Raw genomic sequence first — 25,591 nt, 5'->3', positions numbered from 1 at the left:
AATAAACGTAATGGTTGTTGTACTAAAACCATGATGATAACTACCTCCATAAAGTAATTGATAGCAGACCAGAGGTTTAGGGCAGATGTGTACTCACCCTCATCAGATCAATGGGGGTTTTGACTGCCTCTGGCTCAGGCTCCGTTTGGCTCACAGCCAGCACCTCCAGTTTGTTACGGCCTTTGCGTTTGGACTTCTTCTGGCTGTCTTTGGTCATGTCTTGCAACTCTGGGAAAGGAGCACAAATTACTTTCGACAAAGACTTCTGGATAGTGCATTTGAGATCAATTTTGATATCTCTGTAATTGCATTTCCACTCAGAAGACATTTAATCATTAGAACTTATTTACAATGTTTAGTCACGCCCAAGCACCTCGCCTTGTAGTTGTACGGCAGGTTGTTAGCGGCGGGGAGGTACGTTTATGTACAATTTAAATTGAAATACATTCAATGGCAGACATCAGACTGCCTACCTGGTGATGAAAAAGATTCCTTGGGAAGGATAAAACTTGAGGTATCCGTGGCCTGTCGTTGAGTCTTCTTCCATCTGCTGAGGAACTCATCGATGAACTGTCCTTTCCGCCCATCTGTGCCCTGCAGGAGATCTCCCACATACTCCTCGATCTCTTCAGCATTTTCGATGGATAGAATGTATCTAGACAGAAGGACACCATTTAATTCAATAACAGTTGTTTTAATATTAAAGACCTAAATAATTCCGGCACACTACTTCTTTATACCCGTGTGGTTTCCAGCGATGTTTAACGATCTGCGTATGTGTTACTTATTAGATCCTTTTAGCTTTATGGATTTCCCCAAAACGTTTCTAGATTCTTAAATAGGCCTAATATATGATAACATTTTTACTAGTGAGTGACTTATTTTGTGTTTCTTTTTGACGTGTAGACATGTGTAAGTACAACAGAGCACGATTGAAGACTGTTTTATTGTCCTCAATATTTTAAATATTTATTATTTTGTCTTCCATGTGCTGGGTAATAATAATAATAATAATAACAACACCTGCAGCTCATTTAAGATGTCCCTGGTGAGATAAACGTTACGTAACGTTGACAACATGGCACATTGTTTCCAGGCTGTTTATTTTAACATATGTGTTTTGTTTGTTTATGTTTTTATTAGGTTAGTGTCCTAGCCTTACAGCTCATGCCAAAAGCAAAAAAAAACGTAATCTGATCCTTCACAAGACATAAGCGGCCCAGATACAAAATGACATCACCCACGATGTGTCACTTAGAAAAAAAGTGGATTTAACAGAGTGACGAGTGAGGAAATGAAAGCTCAGGTTGACTGTCAGCTAATACACAGCTAACTAACACACCGGTGTGTCTCTTCGTCACCATTACAAACTTATTGAGCTGTATTAAAGGAAACATACGTATAACCTTCATTGACACAAGACAAGACATCTTGTATTGAATCACACTGGATAACGTGAACACGTGACATCGCAGCACGACCACGCTAGCTTTATATGCGTTTAAAAAAAAATTTTTTCACTTGCACACGTTAGCTTGTCGGCTGTCAGCACTACAACTGACGTCACATTCACGTTTCTTTTCGCCATTTTTTTTCTTAAACGTTACTCACTGGACGATGTCTTCACACGCCTCCAACCCGAACTTGTGGTGTAACTGGTCCACACACCACTGCAACAGGGCCTCGGACATGTTTACCGACTTAAGAGAGACTCAAATCAAACGCAGCGAGTAGCGCCTTCAAGCCCATAACTGAATTTGCCTGTTTCCAGTCGGAGACATAACAAATGCGCACACGCTGAAAACGACTGCGTGGGCGAGGCGGCAGAGAATCACTTCCGGGGGGAAAACGCGTGTTGCGGATTAAGGTTCCACGACTACTAATCATATCAGACAGTTACGAAATAACTATAGAGCATCTTTGACTTCACATAAAACACAATTTGTCAGGGATGTACGATAATGTTATCGTACGATAATGATAATTGTATTTGTTATATATAATTGCGTATAAGTGGGTGTACTTGTTAAATTCAGTCACTAGGTGTCAGTTTTGTAATGCAGTGAAATGCAGGTGCATTCAAAGTACGACATTATTTGCTAAAGTACTACATTATTTGGTATTTTCTACACCGGAAGTCAAAAACCTCTACGGCTTCTACTTTTCCATTTTCAGACATTTTGAACTTCTACTCCACTCCATGTTGGACTTGGTACTTTTTACTTGACTACATTTATTTGACCGCTTTAGTTACTTTGCAATATTCAGATTATTATACACATTTTGTTAATACAACATATAAATCAACTAATATATTATGATCTATGAAGCTATTTTGTGAAGTCTATAAAGTAATTAAAATTAGCTTCATATTTACCAGCTGCAACATTAAAGTCATACACACTTTAATGTATCAATAATTACATTCAGCTAATATAATATCTACTTTATTCAGCTAAAGGTCATTCTGCATAATTAGTTTTTGTTTTACTACTTTAAGTGTATTTTGTTGCAAACACTTTTGTACTTTGTACTTTGTGTGTATGTGTATAAAACTGCACACACATATATGTGTGTGGGTGTATAACAATATTTATATGCACACAGGCAAGTAATAAAAATCTACACATTTCCTTTCGAGATGTCTTGACTCAATTATAAGGTTCTATTTACTTTAAAGAGAGACGACATTTAGTTATGGAATGGGGAAAGTGATATGAGCTATAATTCATTTAAATATGGATTTCTTGTCTCAAGGCTATATTTTCTGTAACTGGTTGGAACAACTTTCTTGCTGTTTCAATTTGACAATAGAAAGGTCATGGTTATTTTGATGATTTCTTTGGCATTCTTCTTGCATCCTTTATTGTTGAGGACAGTGTAGAAAAGGGGGAGTGAGAGAGGGGCGTGACATGCAACAAAGGTCTCACAGCTGGAATCAAACCCCAGCTGTTGTGGTTGTGTTGCATGCTCTGTAACCACTGGGCTGCCAAGGCACTCGAGCAACAGAACATCATCAATCTGAATTATCTTGACTATTCTGACCTCACAGTGTGTCTTGAATTTTCATAAAACGTAATATTAAAATCAGCAAGAAGCAATAACTAAGATAAACATGGTTACGCTGTTGACATTATCATTTGTATTTAAAGAAAGGCAAATTACAACATCACATTGATGGATAAACAAACACATTTATTAACAAGATACTATAGCTGTAATACTTTGTATATGGAGTAGTGTCTTAGTGAGAATATTGTTAATTGTCATTGCGTTGTAATAAACAATAATACACAATCAACATCACATGACAAAACCACAATTGCATGCACTGCAGATTAGCAAATTACACAATTTAAACAATGTTGATGTTTTCCTTTAATATGCCATTAGGCTGTGTAATATAAAAGTCAAAGACTGGTCCTTTTCACCATGTTATGCAAGGCATATATTAAACTATTTATGCCTTACATACAATTTGCCTGAAGTCCTCAATTTGACTTTGTGTGGTTAAATATCTGGTGGTATACAAGTCCCGTATAACAGCTGTAACTGTATCACCGCCACATGAGTTGACAAATAGTTACTCTGTGACAGGAGACATTGCTCAAGGCTTTTATTTGTGTCCTTAGGTGAAAAAGTCTTTGGAAATGGCCTCGACAAAGTTGGGTGCTGACATGAGGATCCCAATGGTGCAGAGGATAGTGAAGAGGGAGAAGGCCATGAGACAAAGCCTGTCGATAACGGACGCAGCAAATTTCCACTCGTTGCTCACCGACTTGTCCTCGTCTTGGTCACGGAAGCGCCTGGCAATGTAGCGCACCTCCTCCAGGAGCTTGGCCAGCTCTGGTTCCACGCTGCCCGCTGATGACCCCTGACCCACGGGGAGGAGCATCTCATCCTCGCCCGCTCGCCCGGCCAGCCGCGCACAGAGGACCCCGGAGTCAGGCGTGGCGGCGGCCGCGGAGTAGTGGATGCTCTCCAGGCCCCGGATGCCAACATTAAGCATGTTGCCGTTGGTGGGTTGGGGGCTCGAGGCGCCGGCGCTGTGCTCCACGCTGGTCATGCTGTTACGCGTGGCCTTGTTGTGACACGCCGAGTGCAAGCGCTCCTCGTCCGGTCGCTTCATGCGCAGGAACCAGGCGCACCAGTTCAGCAGGATCACGCGGGTCTTTTGGGGGGGGGGAAGCAATAAAGAAGATGGAGGAAATTAACAGGGGAGGTTACATCCACCAGAGGATATCCAGTCCATCGTCACCTGTTCATCCTTTACGTCTAATTTGTTTTCTCAGTTTTGCTTTCGCAGAAGCCAAATCAGCTCCATATTTCACTTTTACCTTTCCCAAATCATAATGAAAAGCTGATTATATTGTGGCCCCCAGAAAATACCCGTTTCTGATTGGCTTTGCAATAAACACCTTCAAATATTTGGTCGACAATCCAAGCAAGGAAAAACAGGGACAACCATTTCACTGCAGAGGATATATATGAGGTAACCACTCTGTGCTGTAGCACTCTTTGACTCTGAACCTTTTCATTATGTTATCATATCAGGAGACCTCATTGCGCCAGAAAGATTTATAGAAACACATTAGCCAACCTGATTAATCCTGGTAAATATGTTCAATCAATGCTTTTAACACCTGAGGACCTCAGTACATTTCTGCCTCAGACATCCATTCGACAAACCGCCTAAAACAAGCAAATGAAACTTCATCTTAATGAATTACTGTAAGTGAAGCCAAATGAACTGTAACCTAATTAAAAAAAAACCCAAAGCAGCATAATGACAGCCTATCATAATGTCCTCTCCAGTTTTTGGCGTGGGGCGAGACGGAAGTGGCTCAAGTGGTGTTAATGGGATCACTGTATCAGTCACAAATAATGGTGGAATAGGAAACGACACTCACCCACTTTGGCATCTTGTCTCCGTCGGGGTCATGGTGGTGATATTGTAAGACCAGAACTGTAGCAATTACTGAGAGACCCACAATGACCATGGTGGTGGCAAAGTACTGAGCTGGGAGAAGAAGAAATAGAGGAGACGGTAAAAGAATGGAAACGAAAGAAAAAAACAGGTGCAGGTGACATTGCGAGGAGAAAACCTGCACTTCTCACTTTATTTATAAAAAGTAGCAAAAATGCTACTTTTTTTTCTTAATTTCACTGCTTCAAATAGGGTGACTCGCATCTCTTTATGAGAAAAAAAAATCAAAATATTGCCCAGCGGCTTAAACTTAATTACACTGTGATGTGAAAGAGCCTATGATGGAAAACGACGACACAAAATTTTCACCCTAGCGTCTTCACACTGATAGAAGTTGACACCCATGGCAACTGCTTTTAACTTTCGCCTGGCGCTTACCTATTAATGGCACCGAGTCCGATGTGGCGGGCATAATCTCTGCAACCAGCAGCATGAAGACAGTCAGGGAGAGCAGCACTGTAATGCCTGGGAAGGACATCAACTCTCAGTAAGCACTTCAAAAACCAAACTATTAAGTGAAAAGTATTGAAATGACACTGCTGGCTGTGTCATTTCAATACTTTTCTCTGCATACGTTAGATGTCGTGAATGCAATCAGACACACTTTTTCCATCCTTAAAAAAGAAACTTTTTGGAAGAATATGCAAAATATGAAGTGCGCTTTTTTTGGTGCACATTTCAAGTATTTCCAGTTGCATTGAACCCAGTTCTTTTCACGTTGCTCGCTTTTTGTTCTTAGTTTGCGTAAAGCAAATTTTGCCTTGTTTTCAATTTTAATGCTCCCCTTCCACAATGCGGCAGGAGAATGTGAAGGAGAATTACCCAAGAATTAGATTTGTGTGTGAACTTGTTGAAGCTTATAATGTGACACGGTCACTGGCCACATTACATGAGAAGGTACACACACACACAGACAAACACACACACACACACACACACACACACACACACACAGACACACACACAGCTATCTTTAAAATAGCTGTGAGCAGAGTTTTCCCTAATGAGCTGACATCGCTAAGCCAGCGGCTCTCTGGCTGTCTCACTGAAAGACTGAACTTCTCAGCAGGATTAAGAGTCACATCTTAATTAACTGCAGGCATGCTGATATGCATTTAACGTGCCTGAAAAATATGTTTCTTATATATCTGTGGAACATGTCAATCATTTCAATTAATGAATAAATATCCTGTATTTTAAAGAGCAGGACAATTAAGTACAGAAGAGGTGCAAGCGAGGCAAAACATACATATCCGGTGGTCCGTTTTCTCAGTATGATCTAAAATTTATCTTAAGAGAAATATTACTTCAGTTATTCTGGATAAACATCTGGATAATTCGTGACTACTTTCTACCAAAAGAAGCAAACATCACTGCATTTTAAGAGAATGTTGCTGGTCAGGTTTTACTTTGAAAAGCTTTGAGCAACACAAACCTAATTACATTCTCCTGCAGGCAGATGTTGCAACGGTGAAAATGTCTATATACTATAATACATAGCTCAATACACACACATGGGAAAATGTGTTGTCGCTTTGTGATTTAAACAACGAACACAGCAATGTTCATACACCGTCTAATATAAACAACCCTTCACAACACTGGCATGAAAACGCACTCAAGATCCACACACAATAATATTCCTCTTGATCCATTTGTGCTTTTTTTTTTTTTTTTTTTTACAAACGCACATGCCCATGACAGCCCAATTTAATTTGAATGAAATCTGGGAATAAATGCCACGATGAAAACTCACTTCAAAATGAGTGTTCACTATCATCAAATAATAATGTCAGCGCGTGTCTGGGGTTGATATACTGACTTCATATACAGTAGATCTGTGAGCACAAGAACATGAGCCAGAACACACACACACACACACACACACACACACACACATACCACCAACAACCCACAGATACTGCCTCCACTGTGTAATTTATGCATAAAATGGGCTCAAACATTCAAGTCAACTGTGACTATTGAGATAAGATTAAACCGTTTTCTCGGTCCACTGACAGTTAAGTCCCTCAACGCTGATTCTCAGATTGCTCTACGAGGCCACAGAGAAAGTGGATTAAAGAAGAAAAAAACATTGTTTTTCACAGAATGACTGATTACCCGCCAGACAAACGGGCTGGGACACAAATTAAGTGTAGATGGAGAAAAGTTTGAGAATAATAGAACGGTTGACTCCGCGTCGAAACCACTTGTGCTGTGAAAGATTTGATTTAATTATCTCATTAGTTTTTAGCTGTATTCTTTGATTTGCTGAAGAGTCAACATGAGAGGAAGCAATTTTTCTGTTCTTTTCTTTTTTTTTAAAATGGTGACATTAAAATAAATTATAAATAAAAGAACAGAGAGACTTTCAATGCATTTTCATCTCACTAAACCTCACAGATATGGGGCAACACACCAACTCTTTTGTTGTGTGAGACTCTGCTGTTTAGAGCACAGCTGGACGAGAAGGATGTTTCTCATTCATATGGACTACACATTTGCAGCAGCAGCCAAGGGACGCAGAGGGTTGGGCCAACAGAAATAAATCATCCTTCATTTTGGCTCGCAATGGTTAGAAATGAATGCAGCGTCGAAAACACTGTACAGACCATTTGTAATGTTTGTCATTAACTGGTGCATGTACTTGAATAACACATTTGTTGGCATGTATTCAGGAATGTCTATCGCTGTGTGTTTTTTGAGAGAAAAATACGAGACAAACCTTGAAATATAATGCAATCCAATACGACAAAATCACAAAGTAGAGTCGAAATTTACCAAAAAGTTAAATCCTTGACAGCAAGTGTCAACAACAAGTTTCACAAAGTTCATATTTATTCCACTGTAGGACAGTTGCATTGGATTGCATTACAGGGTCTGTACACTCAACGTGTATAAATACAATAATCAATGAAAAGGCTATTAAATACATATTTTAAACGGACAGTGTGTTGGATTAGGTGGCATCTTGTCGTGAGGTAACATCGTTCGCCTCCCTCAAAAGCCATCCTCACCATGATAGCACTGCTTTGGGAGCACTGGAACAGTGCACCCTGTTGAACTACGGTGGCCTTCAAGTGACACACACACATGTGAAAGGCTCTCGCTAGAGCTCTTTGCATACATGAAGGGCTCATTTTGAGCTAACAACAACTCAATCATTCTTAATTTGAGGTTATTAGATACAAATGCAATCATATTTATGAATAACATTCCATTTCTGCAAATAGATCCCCCAAAACGGGCCCTTTTAAACGTCCAGTATTTCAGCAACGTGTGCGTATCAAACCCAGTGAGATCTTTTCTCCAGAGTCGGCGGGCAGAAGGAAGACAAGCAGCGCCAGAGTGGAGATCAGGACACACGGGATGAGCAGGTTGAGGCCGTAGTAAAGGGTCCGCCTCCTCATCACCAAGGTGTAGGTCACGTCAGGGTACGGCTCCTCGCAGCATTTGTAGGAACGGTCATTTTTCTGCCCTATGACCTCTGCGAGACGAGACAAAAACACAGTCTACTCCGGCAGAAATGGAGTGGAAAGTTATGGTGAAATCATCATTTTTGAATTTTTCACATCAACCCTCTGCACGTCGCAGGCCGCCTGTTCCCTCTCACCGACAAGGTCCCACTCTCCGTTGGCGATGTAGCCTGTGATGTCAGCCTCCAACATCTTCAAGTCCAGAGACCAGCCCCCGTAGGTCCAGGAGCCGAACTTCAGCTCACACCTCTGGACATCGAACGGGAACCAGCGCACATCGATGTGGCAGGTGCTCTTGAAGATCCCTGTAGAGGGTTCCATTAGAGCCAAAGTTATGTCACGTGGGAACTGTCTATAGCAGCTGAAGACGTGTGAAAACATTTGAACTATGTACGTCGCCAGATGTTGCATGATGTCACATTTCAGGCATTTTGGCACAAAAGAAACCCAATAAGGTTGAAGACAGACTTATGAAGGTTATGAACCATACTTCCCCTGGAGAGAGAGACAGAAACGGACGCAGTGTTATTCAGAGCTCCGATAGAGATTTAACTACTCTGAAGAAATGACAGCGCCCACCAGCTAGAGAGGCAGAAAGAGAGATTTTACTCCGACGAGATACGGAGTCCAAGTGCCATCCATCCCGACAAGAGTATAAAAAAAAAATCCTATATGACAATAAGGAGAAAGTGGCCGGTAATCCCTCAGGAGAGGCAGGCACACAAACTAATTTCCATCCACATTAAAGTAAGATGTGAGAGATCTCTCTCGCCTCTCTCTTGGTGCCACGGAGATGATAAACCTCAGCGGGGAATGAACAGAGACGGGAAGCGGCAGAGAAAGGAGTGAATGCGATGCGCCGCACTGAACCTCAGCGACAAAGACGAGTTATTAGCGAACGATTTTGGAACGGCCGTCGCGGTCGCATCTGCGAAAAAACGCTGTCGCTCGTTTGATGCAGTTTTGTTGAGCTCAAGTGGCGACGGAGTATTCTGGGGCCAATATGGCATTCGACGACGGTTCACTTGGAACAAAGTCGAGAGGCAATTTGCTCGCGACAGAGGCAATCAATTGAGAAGAGGTTTCAATGATGGAGCCATTTATGCCCGTATTGATTAAGATGCTGAGGCGAGGCAGGCCAGCGCCTTTGCGTGGTGTGAGAAAAGAAGAAGTGTGGGTGAGGGTGGGGGGGGGGGGGGGGGGGGGGGGGGGGGGGGGGGGGTAGCAGCGTTCGCCAGCTGTGACAGGAAGGCCTTCTGTTGCACTGTGTGGCTGCTCATGCACGTGTGTGTGTGTGTGTGTGTGTGTGTGTGTGTGTGTGTGTGTGTGTGTGTGTGTGTGTGTGTGCACGTGTGTGCATACGGGGTTGATGGCTGGCAGCAGTGGGTCAGAAAAAAATTGTGATGGATCCACGTGTTCGGAGCGTTTTGACATAAAATGACTGGGTTAAGAACATTTTAAAAACACAAAGAGAATATTGCATATTCCCCCCCCCCCCCCCCCCCCCCCCCCACCCGGCCACTCTTATCCCTAATAGTCGGTGTGCTTAGCTTAGCATAGCATAAAGACTGGGAAACGAGAGGGAAACAGCGTGTATGGCTACGCGCAAAAAGGTAACAAAATTCACCCCCCAGCACCTCCAAAGATAACTAATCCACAGCATCCTGATGGTTTAAAGCGTAGCTCCCAGCCAATAAATATTCTGCCCTGTAGCCCCCAATAAAAACACAACTGGTTGTTTTTAACCTTTGTACAGATTAATTAAATGGGATATAATGTGTTAATTGGCGCTATCAGATTTATTTGTATGCCTTTGGATAGAGCTAGGCTAGCTGTTTCACCTGTTTTTATGCTAAGCTAAGCTAAGTCACGTTAATCTAACTCTCTGCAGGAAAGAGAAAACATATAGTCCCTTGAAATGTGAAACTTTGTGATTTAGCACAAAACCAACCTAAATGTAAGTGTTATTTAAATGTTATAAGTGTTTTATTATTTTTGACATAATCAACCAGCATTTAAGATGAATTTCCGCCAAGGTTAATATGCTGATTACTTTAGGGCGTTCAAAAGCTCAAAGCTCTCAACCATTAAAACGCAGCAGCAGATGTTTTTTATTCTCTCTCTCTCGTGGAAATCCCCAAAAGAAAACACAGCATAATGTTTATCTTGTTTAAACATTATGCGGTGCAATAACAGGAGCCTGCTGGGTATACATTGTATACAATCAAGTCGGCCTCCGGAAGGATCTGACACCTTTTGTTAAGCATATTTATGAAATGCAATTAGTCTTTACACATCCATGAATAAACAGCTATTTACAGTGGTTTGATGATGTGTTTTTTTTACATATGATTAACCCATAATAAAAATAATCATATCTCATCGTTGTTTTACCCCTGGAATCTGGTGTCTTTAAAATGATATAACTATGGGGGTCAAAAGTAAACCACTTGTGTCTTTATTGGGGTCAAAATGCTTGCAGCAAACTATGAAGGTTTTGGGGGCGCCAAATGTTTTTGTTGGGCGTCCAGTTGGTGTAGATATTTAAATTGGCTCCGCCTCCAATAGGACAGACAGGTTTTGGGCTTTGCTTTAATCGTGCCAATATATGTAATATATGCATTAATATGATAAAACATCATAGAGACATTGACACAGAGATTAATTTATTATGTTGGTCACTTTATGTTTAAAGTATAAATCCAGTTAGGGGACACCATCATCATGAAATAAAATAAATAAATAAAAATAGAATAGAAATAGAAATGTCACCCTTTTGGTTTTTCCTCAAAGAAGAAAACAGGAACGGGGAACATTCAATTTAATTTTAGTTGTACTTTAACACAATGACACCCCCATTGCCATCATACTGCAAATAGCTGTCTTATGTTTTATGAAATATTTGTACGTATGAGCATATGAGTTGATTTTCTCTGCATCATCTGTGACTATTTCGAATACTTTTATGTGTAAAAAAAAAAAAACACAACCATTTCTAATGAATAAACTTCTATTTTTCGTCCGTCTGAGTTCATGACTCTCACCTGGAGGGATGTAGTAACAAGAGCCAGAGGAGTTGACCAGAATGTTGGTGTGGAAAGTCGCATCAAATCGTTCATCAGCACTGTGGACGACATGGAGCTACGTCAGTATTTACTTCAGAGTGCTTCAGTGGAAATTCATTTAGAGGAACCACAACCAGCGAGTGAAACGGATGAAACAATACTCTATTCATGATGATAATAGTTTTCTCTTGTTGTCCCTGTCAGTCACAGGCCCTTAGAATCGACCTATAACGGAGCCCCGCTGCCTCCTCCTCGGCATGCTGCTCTTCCTTTCTCTGTAAACAACCCGGGACGAGCTCGATGGATGAGTTGAGTTGGCCCGCTGGAGCAATCGCAAAGGGAATCGCAAAAAGGATTTCACAACCGGAATGACCTCCTCTGACAGAGCCATGAAACACACAAAAAATAAATAAAGAAATCAGGCCTGGCCTCCGTCACTCCTCCTCCCTGTTGGACTGCTCTTGCTGGAAAACAGGGCTGATCTGTTCAGCTGCTCAGAGGGAAAAAAGTAAGCGGAGCCCCAGAGATTGAGGTCCAAGCACTAGATGGGTTTTCCTGTTTTCATGGCTCTGTCAAAGGCATTCAAGAGAGAGGTGATTTTCCTTTGTGGAGAGCTTCACAACCATCCTCTACGATCGCACCCGGCCGTCTCTCCCTCCAAACCAAGAAGACATCCCCATCTGTATAATTAGGTTTCACAGTAATAAAATAATCATCGTTCTCTTGTTTGAAACGTTCGCGTCCACTGAAGGCTCTGAAGCGACGGGTTGATTACACGTGAACGGTGACGGTGCACACGACGTGTCCGCCTTCTCGCTGCCGCACTATTACTTTTTTTGGGCCAGTCAAAATCCGATGTGAGGTTCCGGGAAAGAGGATGTCGTCGTAGTTTAGCCTCATACTAACTTGAATGGGGAAATCGTGCAGTTCACGGGGGTTAACAGCTGCAACAGTCGTGGGAGGGTGTGAGGGGAGGGGTCATGAGAAGGATGGCTCCTGTGTGTAACGGTCTGACTTTTTCACATGTTTTCAGCAGTTTAGAAAACACATCTCCAGATGTTGCTTTCCCCAGACTGGAATGGGGAGTTTTTTCATGCTGGCGTTGCACTGCATGCTCATGGTGAATATAGTCACGAGATAACTTATAATATAAAAAAAAAAGGACTTGATTGACTCAGAAGAGCAGAGTAACACGTAGGACACCGACACTGCCCTCTCCAACCGACCGGGGCCTGATGGAGATTGTGGTCAACTCTTCCACTCTTTATAATCACTGTGTTGTTAGCGTTAATGAACAAAAGGATTAAGCTTCTAAAACTCGACACAACTTGCATTCAACAGACTCGATGTTACAAAGTCGAGCTTTGGTTCTCGGATGCCGTGGTTTTCTGCTCACGACGTGACTGAATTCACCAATAAGCATTCGTCTGAACAGTTTCATGATGTTGTAACCCACGAGCATCAAAGCGCGGGATCGTTATCATGTTTGATGCAAAATACCAAATTCGGTTTATAGCAGAGAGTGTAGTGACTCCATTTCTGAAACAGTTCAGGGCCCCCAAAACTGAACACGTTTCCAAATGAGCATCATCTCAACACCTGGCCTATAATGAGTTATAGAAGAAAGCAGGTACACAGCACACGAGATGTCCCAATTCCCCTGGAGATGGTTATTCAGAAGTTACCCTCATTCTCCTCCGCTAATGCATTTCCCTCTTCATGAACTCCCCAGAGGTTGAGGCATGGTTGAGCTGAAGTTGAATTAACTTGCAGCGGTCTCATTCAAAGAGTCCTAAAATCAAGGCATCCCTCAGAGGGCCGTATGAAGTACAATGCTGTTCCCCATCATTAGTCCATGGGAGAGGAGAGTGCCTCTAATGCGATTTGTTCAGATCTTTCTTTCAAAGATTGATTAACGGGGGAAAAAATAATGAGGTTTTCGCTTCGTGTTGTACAACAGGGGGATTTATTTATCTTTCATTTTTCTGCTTGTGTGGTCTCTCTCTGCAGGAGGTCCTGTGACAGCATGGGGTCTGTTGCTTTGCAGACTTCATGAAACGAGAGCACGAGCACGAATATTTCAGCCCATTCTGACTTGTTGCCACCTGAAGATATTTAATTCATTCAGATGGATTTTTATGTTCCGCTAGCTCGAGGCACATTTTCCAAGCGCTCCGTCAGACTCAACAACACCTTCATTAATCGCTTGTTTCAACTTGATGAATGTCACCTGCTCACGAAGTCGGTCCACCTTTGTGAGAATTTGTGAGGCTTCTTGTTCTGCTCCATTTTGTGAAGGTTTCTATCACAAAATATGTGACCTATGCAGCAAATAGAAGATCTTCACACCACAGAAGCTTCAAGGGCTGATGCTTAAAACCGGGAGGCGTTCAAGGATACTTCGTTATCTTTCAATTTAATTTAATTTGAAGATATTTGAGAATTCAAATAAATTCACAAGGCATTTCATGATTTCGGTTCTCGGGTATCTGCACATGGCTCCGGTCGGGACTTCTCGTACTGCATACAAAAGACAACTTTTTTAATCAAAATAATTTTGTAAATGCCACAAATTCTCTTAAATCACTCGCACATGCCATCTGAGAAACACATCTGTTCGTAGGGATGTGGTTCTTGCACGAGGCCCAATTAATTCCATATTTAAACAGATTTTTCAACACAAGATAACAGAGCCAAAACAAATCATTCCTGTGTGTTTCATAAAGGTATTTGCTGGTGTCTCTAATGTATCACAGTCGGTGCCATAGCAGCAATCTGGATTTTTCAGCTCCGGAACACAAAATCCAAAAAGGCATCATCCCTCTGTGACCCCCCCCCCCCCCCCCCCCCCCCCACCACCCCCCCACCCCCCCCCCTCCCCCATTATATTGTGCAGAGGACAATGCATGCATGCTGAGTCTGACGCCATGCATATCCAATTACAGTGCAGCACCCAGCGGATCTGTCGTTACAATGCCTACCTGTTATACAGCAGAATGTCTGGCTTCCAAATAAGATGGTCAGGAAATCTCACATTGGTCACACCTGGGTAGTCTGATGGATTCCACTGGAGGTAATTATCATCCCAGAACTGTGGGATGCAGAAACATAATGTATCCTTCACATTTCACGTGGAAAATCTCGAGCACACACTTTAAACCTGTAGGTTTGGCGAGCCTATTTTAGATTCACAAGCAGACCCACAGGAATAAAAGAGGAAAAGGACATTCGAGAGGCCGGGTCAAAGCCTCTATGATGAAGCAACAAATACAATTCCGATGTCTTTTAGAAGGGAAGGAACACCAGAATGAGCCTTTATGAACTACTTTTCATGTAGTGAACTATAAACGGTGTGCTCCAGACGTCATCATGATGACATTTTTCATCACATCATAAATAGCTTTCACAAATGTACTTCCTTTATGCGTTTCTCTTTCCGACTCTGGAGGTAGAATATCAGGTTTAGTTACGTGGTTTGTGTAAAATAAAATGTAGAAGACGGTCTTTACATTGCTGCTCGTCTGAGTTTAGCTGTGAACATCAACAAAACAAGTCTGTCACTATTTTTGACAGACTTGCTATGTGGTTGAAATAAGTATGTTTGTTATGTAAAATAAGTGCCTTTGTTACGTAACTTACATTTGAGTTAAAGTTACTACGAGGAACTTTAATTTGGAATTGATTGTTTGGTGCCCCCTGTGGACGAAGGTGGTAGTGCTTCCGAGCCCCCAGAGTCGCTTTAGAAAACATCTCCTCATACTGCAGCGGTGACTGACAGTCCAGGTGCTGGTTCTCCAGTTAGTTCCTCGCTTCACGAATAAAAAGCCCACGGTATTTTTATTTCCTTTATCGTACCAGGAAAAACTAATTTCCCATTCTTTCTACTTGCGACCATCACGACATTCCTCTTTTTTCGGTGTTAAATGTAATGTCATGATCTGTGCCGAGCAGAGTTTCTAACAAGGCAGCCGGTGTTACACACATTCAACTGCTTCAATAGGTCATCCATAGATAGAGGACATAATTCCAATTACATACAGCTTCTATTCGGGCAAAATAAATGCATGTGACAGCAGCTGTGGGTATCATTATGCAGCGACATGCTCCAAGAATTGAGTTCAATCTCTGTGCCAGTTTTCCATGACATCTGGGGAGGAATGTGCAATTTAGATTTCCAAGGAACTATATGTTGTTGTTGTTGTTGTTGTTTTTTTGCAATTAAAACAGTATGAGGTGTGCGGCACTGGGAACGCTTGCATTACAATTCAAATGTGTCACTGTAATTAGAGGTCGGACACAGAAGATGCATAAGCAGTCGTGTCTTTCCTTTGGCAGATATCAGTGGAGCAAAGAGGCATTCATAGCAGTTTGATCAAAAGAAAGAAAAGAAAATGTCACTGTAATAATAATAATGTATACGTTGTGATAAAAAGTCTTTCTACACATTGTGTCATCAAGACTGTAGAAGAGTCTACAGCCTCGTGTTTACATTTGCTAATTAGCAGGAATCACAAAGAACAGCAGGGGTTCATGGCAGTTTTCCAGGTTTTTGGTCATGCAATAATTTATGCCTTTTATCGTATCGCGGCAGCAAAAGGAAAAGCTACTGAGAAATATCCCTTTGAACTAACTGTCAACCTGCTGTTGGCACCAGAAGGATACATCTTTTCAATGTATCTTTTAATTTTTTTTCCCCTCCACGCAAACATGAAGCTATTTCATAGATATGAAATATGTGTAAACGTTGACCTGCCGGAGGAGCGAGAGGTGCATTCAGAGGATCGACAAAGCACTTTGGATTCTAGACCATGAATTGAGAATCACAGATTTTATAAAAACACATCTGGGACTGACATGTTTAAATGATAATCCATATTATTAAAAGTGTGAGTGCACAAGTTGAGTAAATCAAAACAATTATTAGAAAACTGAATCTTTCACACAAAAAAAACAAAGCACAAAACCCATAAAATCCGCAATCATTATTTCCCCCCCACTATAAGTCATTGATAACCCTGATGTTTTTACCCTCGCCCATCTCACTCCTCACGCCTAAACCGAACCGATCCAACCAACAGAGGCCGAGTAGCCAATCAGAGACAGAGGAGCGAGGTTCGTAACGGAGCGTCCAGGAACACAGCAGATGTGTTCACATGAATACTTGGGATGATTTCCAGCAGGTCATCATACCATCAAATCAAATCATATCTTGATGATTTTTATTTTACAACTTGATGAAATGGCTTGTGCAGTCAGATCAATAATAAATGTTCTATATTAATCATGGTATTCAAATAATGGCTCTGGTCAGCATGATTAGAAATATAAAGGTCAGTCACTAATAAAGGTTGAGTAAACCACGTGGAGGGAGGATTCAGAATAATGAGCATTGCCATGTCGTCCTCACAAACTTGGTGCTCCTTTCAACAGAAAAACTGATCACAATCAATAACTCAGATATTTCCATCTGCTTTTACTTTGAAATTCTTTCTATTGGTATCTACAGGAATATTTTGACAAAATATGCTGAATGGCTTTCCTGATGAATATTTAACGTACATGTTAAATATGGAGATACAGTCAACCGCCTGGTAGCTTAGCTTAGCATGAAGACAGGAAACAGGAGGAAACTGGCACATTTTTTCTGCACAGATCAAACAAAGAAACTATCAGGTGTTAACATGGTGATCGATAGGCAACCAGAACCAGGCTAGCGGTTGCTTTCCGTCTTTATGCTAAGCTAAGCTAACCAGGTGCTCGCTTTAGCCTTATATTTAACAGAAAAAAGTAGAAAATGTGATGTTTAAAAAACAAACGGAAGTCACTTGACTATGACATTATGCTCTAAATGCTACAATTGTCAGTGTATGTGTTTAACACCATCCTGTGTTTGTATAATAATTACACTCTGGCCACGACTGAGTGTGTGTGTGTGTGTGTGTGTGTGTGTGTGTGTGTGTGTGTGTGTGTGTGTGTGTGTAATCCTACAGAACCATCTTCCATGTCTCAAAGGGACTTTCAGAGATTTTAAACTTTCTTTCCCAGAGTTCGCACACGTCGGCTAAGCCAACGCATTATGCTGAATCGGCGCTAACAGACCGGTCGATACTGTGAAATGCCGCCTGCACTATCTCTCGTGTTCGAGAGCCCAAGTCGACGGTGCAGAGGGTGTGGAGTGAGAGATACGAGTGAGGATGCTGACGGTGTCACACGGCGGACACTTTATCTCTGCTGCTCGGAGGAGGAACGGGCGTACCGCCGCTGCGGAAGGTGAGGGTTCGAGGGGAAGTGATGAACGAGAATGTAAGACACACAGATGCAAATGCCAGGATGGAGGCTTGAGTTTGAAGTACAGTTTGACAATTAAAATCCACCTACCAGCTCCTCTTATGAAGTTTAATAACATGCGTTATCTTCTTTGTTTAAATGGAAGTGTAAAGCACAACAATTTGTGTATTTCTGTTTTGTGCCTCAAGAATAAGTCGTGCACATAACCACCGAAAAACGGGGAATACGGTTGAAGCTTCGCTTTTCTGTGACTTTACATAACCCTAACCCTTAATAAAGAATTATCTTATCTTACATACGTTGCACAAAGGTCTTACCAGCTGCAGCCAGATGTTGGTTGTCAAAACCTGGTTCCTTTCATCCTGTTATAAAAGGATGAAGGGATATTTAGTGACATTATCATTCAGATATTTTCTCAGTTTAAGTTTCATGAAGGAAGAATCATGCGATTAAAATGTATAAACGTCCAAATTGGCTAATCGGTGCTGTGGTATTACAAACATCATTTACTGTCAAGCAGTGGCTGTTAAGACTCAAAGACATCCAAAACAAGATGTTAATTATCCAGAAATGTATCTGAGTGGATGACCTATAACTGGAACACTAATTTATCGAGAAAAAAAACGTCTAGTTTTGACTTTACACATATTGTAAAAGTGAATATTTCTCCAAGAGAATTGATGTTGAGGCTGTGAAGTGAGAAGACAGTCGCAGTCCTTTACACTGAGTTATCGTAACAGCGCCTCGTGCATAGATGCATGCTCAGCAATGTGAGGACGTACCACATCCATGATCTGCATGAGGCTGAGGCCGAGGTTGACCGTGAGAGTCTGAGAGTCGTTGGAGACCGGTCTCTCCAGCGGGTTGTAGTCGACCATCAGGTCATTGTACAGTCTGCGCTGGTCTGGCCCTTGAAGAGAAACTACAGGAGACAGAGAAACCTAGACAGTAAGAAATCATTTCATAATCCCTTCAGACAGAATGTGAGCACGACAGACACCGTTGTCCATATAAGGAATTTCTAAAAAAAGAGACATATGAGAGAGCGTCGTTACAGTACTGAACCTTTCCTGATCGACTACTCGTTGGGCGTGTGTGTGTCTAACAGAGCATTTAAATCACAGCACTGGTTTATTGTTGGTTTGAACTGGTCTGATGTGAAAGGTTAAAACATCAGCAGGCTAACATACTCAGAGGGACAATCAAGTGCCAGAAACTTGCATTATTTTCTGAAAGCCAGCAGGGGGCTGCAGCCTTCTGGTTGCAAAGAGAAGTCGGATTGTTTAGATTCTTTCCTATGAGAAAAGGACCCGCCTCCCTCACTTGATTGATCTCCTCAACATGAGTTCATGGTCATGATGTTCCTTTACAGTAAAATAGACAATAAAGCACATCAGGGCGTGGCTGTATTATGATCGATAGGTCGCTACCGCAGTGTGAGTAATTTAGCATTTCAATTAGTGTTTGGCGAGGTCTTTTTTTTGGTGTGAAATCAAAGTGAGAGTGGATTATTCTAACTAAGTCCAGGGTGGTGAAAGGCGATCTGGATTCATATCACAGTCATTTTAACACACTCTCGTATCCCCTCCTTGAGTTATGGAGCCTTTCTGGGCAGCATGTATTCACTTCGCCAATGGCCACAGCCCAATAATCCAAAACAACCTGGATGAGAAGCGCATTATCACGACGATTTGGCGCAGATCTTGTCGTCCCGAGGCATCTCCTCCATTCCCCTTCTCTCTGTTGCATCCAGTTCTTTCAAAAGACACAACTATTTGCTGAAAGCTTGTCTTTGTCCAGGGCTCAGCCCCCTGGAGATCTGCCCCCCCCTACAAATCTCCCCATAATCAAATTTCACCATGAAGATCGGCAAGATGACAACAATGTGCGTTATTGTGTTACGCTTTTTTTGTGTGTTGGTACTACCTCCTAGTACATTACTGGCTGTCAGCCCACAAAACAAACATTGCTGATATGTTGCCATGTTGCTGAAAGTGAGCCGGGAGCCATGACACTTTCTTTTTTTTCTTTTTTTAAACCGAGAAGCAACGCCTTTCTGCCTCCTAATCAAATTGAACAGCCTTAATAATGTCAGAGAGATGGACAAGGACTTTAAGTGCCCCAGACATGTGCTCAGACATTTAGAAGTGCATATATGTACCGCCACTCTCCTCCATCTGCCTCTTTATAATCCACTTTACGATGCCTGTAAAGTGCATACTGAAGAGTCTGAGCCAGTGATTACCATTCATGTAACTGCCTCAATCAGAATATAAAAAATTCAGAGCAGATCTGAGGAAAATTGACGAGACACGGCATGTCTTCGAAGGTTTCTTGAAGTAATTACCACTTGCATAGGGTTACTTAGATTTTAGTTTTAAATCCAAATGTGCACGAGGTGCCTTGCGATGTGTGTCCTTTGAGGCGGGCCGCAGTGCAAAAAGGCACAACAGGAACACTGTCACTCCAGTTTTAATAAAGACACTTTTGTTCAGCGAACCATTCCAGTGAAGGTCTTTGAATGATGAACTCAGTGTGACATTTCCGGTGTCTCTCAGTGTGTCTGTGTTCATCTCTCGCTCCGTTTCTCTCTCTCATTATAAAATTCAACGGGGCTTTATTGGCATGAAGGTTTCAAGGACAATTTGTTTTTTGCCATTGAATCAAATTATCATCACAATCTCTTTTGATTGTTTAAAAGCCAGGATACTTTTGCACATCTTAAAAAACAGCTTGCAAGTTTCCCCCTGAAGCTTATTATGAGAAACATGAAACAAAACGTTACCCTAAATATTTAAAGCTGAAATGCAAGTTGCTCAGCAATACAGTTCACTCAATGAATCACAGCGTGTTTACATAATAATAATAATAATAATCCGGCCAACACTTCTGTGTCTCCTCCTAATTTTCATTCGAAGCCAATAAAACGCATCTGTTGTTTTAGAAATGTTGTTTTCTTTCTCAAGTCATGTTGTCTTACATTGTACACAGTAAAAAAAAAAGGTAAAATAATATTTTCAGTGGAGCACCCCTTTCTGAAATACCATAATATAATACAGACCCCCCCCCCCCCCTCAAAAAGAAATAACGTGACATAGATTGTAGGTTATATCGCCCACCCTTACTACACACAGCACCATGACTCTATATCACAAATCTATGAGCATGTTTAGTGCAAATAACAAGATTGTTTGGCAGTTATTACATGACAAGATATTCCTATAAACAGCTTTTAAAGTGAGAGAAAACACATGACCACCACACGCACAAAGACAATCGAATGGAAACATTAATTTTCACCACATTAAGCCTTCTGGGTGGTTCACTTTACACACTAATGTAATAATTCATAATAGCAGGGCAGCACTGAAAAGGTTGGGAAGAAGAAGAAGAAGAAGAAATAAACAGCTCCCCCACAACATTGTACTTTCTAGTAGTTCATATTCACATATACCAGTGAAGTTATTATTTACTATGGATTTAAAAATAGCATTAAATAACGATACTGTTTGTTACAACAGGTATGCGATGTGATCCCATTGAGGAGGTTTGTCAAATCAACCCAGAATGACTCACATGAGACCCCCAAGCCTCCTAATAGAGATTCTCCAGGTTTTAGGAGTTAATTAAAGCAATTAGAGCGCGTGCGCACTGCCTACCTTCCACCGTGAAGGCGGTGACTGCGAGAAAGAGCAGAACACTCCGCGAGTCCATGTTGAGCCGAGCGAGGAGTGAGGTTCATCTGGACCCGGGGATGAGGGTATTGAGGATATTGTGCGTGCGTGTGCGCGTGCGTGTGTGCATTAAACTTTTTGTAAAAACAAGGTGACATCTGCTGGTCACCTGAGCAGAACTACGACTGTGTTTGTGGTTTAAACTCTTGGATCTCATTTTTTCGACCAAAGTTATTAAAGAAATTATGCAAGGATTAATTCCCCCATGGGTGGTTATCGGGTGATGCATGGGTTGGTCATCCATGCATCAGCCACCCCTATACAGCACCTGTATCAGGGCCACACAACCAATCCCAGAAGAGCTTGAAAATAAACAACTAAACAAAAATAATATATTGAAAAAAAGGTCTCAATTTGTCTGTCAGTAAGACGTATGGGGGACATGCGGCAGTATAGTCTACAGTACTCTGGGGTAATTATGTGAAATGTTCATTTTATGATGCAATAAAGCATCATAAAATGTACAAACTGAGAATATTCCAGGAACAAAAATACAAATACTCAAAGACCCCAAAGGAGCTCATATACACATAAGTCTAAAGACTAAAGACTAAAAGTACATACATTTGATGCATTTCATGAAAACTCTGAGTTTAGGGGTCCGCTCGTGCATGAGCTGATATCTGCATAAACAGGCTGCATGTCCTGTGACCATGGATGTACTGTGTTCACGGGATAATTACACTTTGCATCATGCTTCCATCAGTGTGGCAGAGAGCTGCGTCTAATTAAATGAACACACAATCTCTTTTGATTGTTTAAAAGCCAGGATACTTTTGCACATCTTAAAAAACAGCTTGCAAGTTTCCCCCTGAAGCTTATTATGAGAAACATGAAACAAAACGTTACCCTAAATATTTAAAGCTGAAATGCAAGTTGCTCAGCAATACAGTTCACTCAATGAATCACAGCGTGTTTACATAATAATAATAATAATAATCCGGCCAACACTTCTGTGTCTCCTCCTAATTTTCATTCGAAGCCAATAAAACGCATCTGTTGTTTTAGAAATGTTGTTTTCTTTCTCAAGTCATGTTGTCTTACATTGTACACAGTAAAAAAAAAAGGTAAAATAATATTTTCAGTGGAGCATCCCTTTCTGAAATACCATAATATAATACAGACCCCCCCCCCCCCTCAAAAAGAAATAACGTGACATAGATTGTAGGTTATATCGCCCACCCTTACTACACACAGCACCATGACTCTATATCACAAATCTATGAGCATGTTTAGTGCAAATAACAAGATTGTTTGGCAGTTATTACATGACAAGATATTCCTATAAACAGCTTTTAAAGTGAGAGAAAACACATGACCACCACACGCACAAAGACAATCGAATGGAAACATTAATTTTCACCACATTAAGCCTTCTGGGTGGTTCACTTTACACACTAATGTAATAATTCATAATAGCAGGGCAGCACTGAAAAGGTTGGGAAGAAGAAGAAGAAGAAGAAATAAACAGCTCCCCCACAACATTGTACTTTCTAGTAGTTCATATTCACATATACCAGTGAAGTTATTATTTACTATGGATTTAAAAATAGCATTAAATAACGATACTGTTTGTTACAACAGGTATGCGATGTGATCCCATTGAGGAGGTTTGTCAAATCACATGAGACCCCCAAGCCTCCTAATAGAGATTCTCCAGGTTTTAGGAGTTAATTAAAGCAATTAGAGCGCGTGCGCACTGCCTACCTTCCACCGTGAAGGCGGTGACTGCGAGAAAGAGCAGAACACTCCGCGAGTCCATGTTGAGCCGAGCGAGGAGTGAGGTTCATCTGGACCCGGGGATGAGGGTATTGAGGATATTGTGCGTGCGTGTGCGCGTGCGTGTGTGCATTAAACTTTTTGTAAAAACAAGGTGACATCTGCTGGTCACTGAGCAGAACTACGACTGTGTTTGTGGTTTAAACTCTTGGATCTCATTTTTTCGACCAAAGTTATTAAAGAATTATGCAAGGATTAATTCCCCCATGGGTGGTTATCGGGTGATGCATGGGTTGGTCATCCATGCATCAGCCACCCCTATACAGCACCTGTATCAGGGCCACACAACCAATCCCAGAAGAGCTTGAAAATAAACAACTAAACAAAAATAATATATTGAAAAAAAGGTCTCAATTTGTCTGTCAGTAAGACGTATGGGGACATGCGGCAGTATAGTCTACAGTACTCTGGGGTAATTATGTGAAATGTTCATTTTATGATGCAATAAAGCATCATAAAATGTACAAACTGAGAATATTCCAGGAACAAAAATACAAATACTCAAAGACCCCAAAGGAGCTCATATACACATAAGTCTAAAGACTAAAGACTAAAAGTACATACATTTGATGCATTTCATGAAAACTCTGAGTTTAGGGGTCCGCTCGTGCATGAGCTGATATCTGCATAAACAGGCTGCATGTCCTGTGACCATGGATGTACTGTGTTCACGGGATAATTACACTTTGCATCATGCTTCCATCAGTGTGGCAGAGAGCTGCGTCTAATTAAATGAACACACAAGTGAAATTGCTAGACTTTAAACTAACTTAGGTAATTATTGAATTGTAACACGGGTGTAAACAGCATGTGCGTGTGACAATATTATGAATATCTCACCATTTAAATGTGATCGGAGCTGAGTCTTGTAAGGAATATGAAGCTTTACTGTTTATTTTTTACGGATTGACCCCTTTTTCTAATGTCAATTGGAGTTTTTTATACATTTAATAATGTATTTTGGTGCTTTAATCTCTAACATCTGTCAACAGTGTTTCTGCAAATGCAACACGATGGTTAGGTTAACACCGTGATTAATTGGACTTGGGAAAAGCACAACAGAGCAGATTTATTCAATAAATAATACAATTTATTGTCAGGTGAGGTCGGAAAGGTAAAGGGATTGTGAAGTAAGAACCCACTACTCTGAGCTTCAGTTGGACCTCCACTCAGTCTGACCCTCCATGCTAAAGATATACATTTAACACCATTGTGTCATTGTTACCTCCTGTTATATCTACACCTGACCTTCCTGGAGGAGGCCAAACATCTGCTGAAGTGTACTGTTTACGGGCCATAGTGGCCACTAGGAGTGTGACGTTACCTCACAGGTACCAATTTAGTCTCCATTCTCTGAATAATTAATCGATGCAGGCCGCATACACGTTGACATGAATAAAAGGCTTGTTTCTGCACACGAGCGGAAACTGGAAGACCAGCTTTTGGTGCTTTTATAGCTCCTCGGAGACCAAATAATATTTTATACAATCGCTTTCAACTGAGCTGCACACAACAGATGGTTGAATCATTATTGATAGCGGTGCCCACAACAGGAGGCAAAGTCTCGCTGGATTAAAAACATCCTCACAGCAAATGTTCAATACATATTCCTTGTGTTAGTGTAAACATGTTTTTGTTTTTTTTGACCTTTCCTGAATAATGCATTCTTTGAAAAGCCAAATATTCAATAATTCAATACTACATTAACCACTGTTGGTTTTGGTGCACTCAAGAACAAAACATACAATCAAATAGCACTAACAAAAAAATACAGTGCTGAAATTTTCAATTCACTATCTATATATATTCAAACCTTTCTGCTGCATGCAGAAGCTTAGTTAAGTAAAGGTTGTACAAAATAATAAATAAGAAAAAAATATATATATTTGGGCCACGGGTTGGTAAACAGACAGAGGAGCCTTTTGACATGTCACAGTAAGAAAAGCACAGGTGTACTACTATGTAGCTATAAAACACTGGAAAACAAACATATCTTTAATGTTGAATTAATACCAATTTATAACATGGGAACGTTTAAAAAATATATTATAAATATGAATCAATTAATTATTCATTGGTAAAAAAAAGAAAAAAAAGGCCCGACACACTCAGTGTCGATTCACACGGGTGTTTTCTCTTATTATGCCTGATCTGTTTTATTATTATTATACATTTTTAAAGTCATGGTTGTGGAAAGAGAATCTGCAGAATCGCCTGAAAGTCAAAACTCGGGGTTTACTTTGGTTCAACGCGCTCTGCTGC

At 41.1% G+C, this 25,591-nt stretch overlaps 2 protein-coding genes across 2 annotated transcripts in view; both read right to left on the bottom strand.

Annotated features, from left to right (window-relative positions):
- The window catches only part of trip4 (thyroid hormone receptor interactor 4), a 68,193-nt gene extending 66,385 nt beyond the window's left edge, over nt 1-1,808 (bottom strand). Inside the window, exons 1-3 of the mRNA XM_034529572.1 lie at nt 1,612-1,808; nt 474-655; nt 98-228 (exon numbers count right to left, since the gene is read on the bottom strand). Coding sequence (XP_034385463.1) covers nt 98-228; nt 474-655; nt 1,612-1,691 — 393 coding nt within the window. The 5' untranslated portion in view covers nt 1,692-1,808. The remainder of the gene's footprint in view (nt 1-97; nt 229-473; nt 656-1,611) is intronic.
- Nucleotides 1,809-3,176: 1,368 nt separating this feature from the next.
- chrna7a (cholinergic receptor, nicotinic, alpha 7a (neuronal)) lies at nt 3,177-23,312 on the bottom strand. The gene is made up of 11 exons (XM_034525193.1): nt 23,258-23,312; nt 21,476-21,558; nt 18,599-18,757; nt 18,134-18,178; nt 14,510-14,619; nt 11,508-11,587; nt 8,601-8,768; nt 8,280-8,474; nt 5,366-5,452; nt 4,911-5,020; nt 3,177-4,171 (listed from the first exon to the last, which is right to left on the bottom strand). Exons 1-11 carry the CDS (start codon nt 23,310-23,312, stop codon nt 3,629-3,631), a joined length of 1,635 nt encoding a protein of 544 aa, XP_034381084.1. The 3' UTR covers nt 3,177-3,628.
- Between the last annotated feature and the right edge of the window lie 2,279 nt (nt 23,313-25,591).

Source organism: Cyclopterus lumpus, chromosome 3 (genome assembly GCF_009769545.1).
Source record: "Cyclopterus lumpus isolate fCycLum1 chromosome 3, fCycLum1.pri, whole genome shotgun sequence".
Classification (NCBI taxonomy): domain Eukaryota; kingdom Metazoa; phylum Chordata; class Actinopteri; order Perciformes; family Cyclopteridae; genus Cyclopterus; species Cyclopterus lumpus.
Note: the sequence above shows the minus strand (reverse complement) of the source record. Positions and strands in the feature narration are given on the sequence as shown.

Excerpts from the sequence above, each read along its gene's own strand:
- chrna7a (XM_034525193.1), bottom strand. The coding sequence starts at position 23,312 with ATGGACTCGCGGAGTGTTCTGCTCTTTCTCGCAGTCACCGCCTTCACG. Across the intron at positions 8,769-11,507 it reads TTGTTACTACATCCCTCCAG|GGATCTTCAAGAGCACCTGC; the intron begins GTGAGAGTCATG and ends AACCCTCTACAG. Across the intron at positions 4,172-4,910 it reads GAGACAAGATGCCAAAGTGG|ACCCGCGTGATCCTGCTGAA; the intron begins GTGAGTGTCGTT and ends CCCCCCCAAAAG.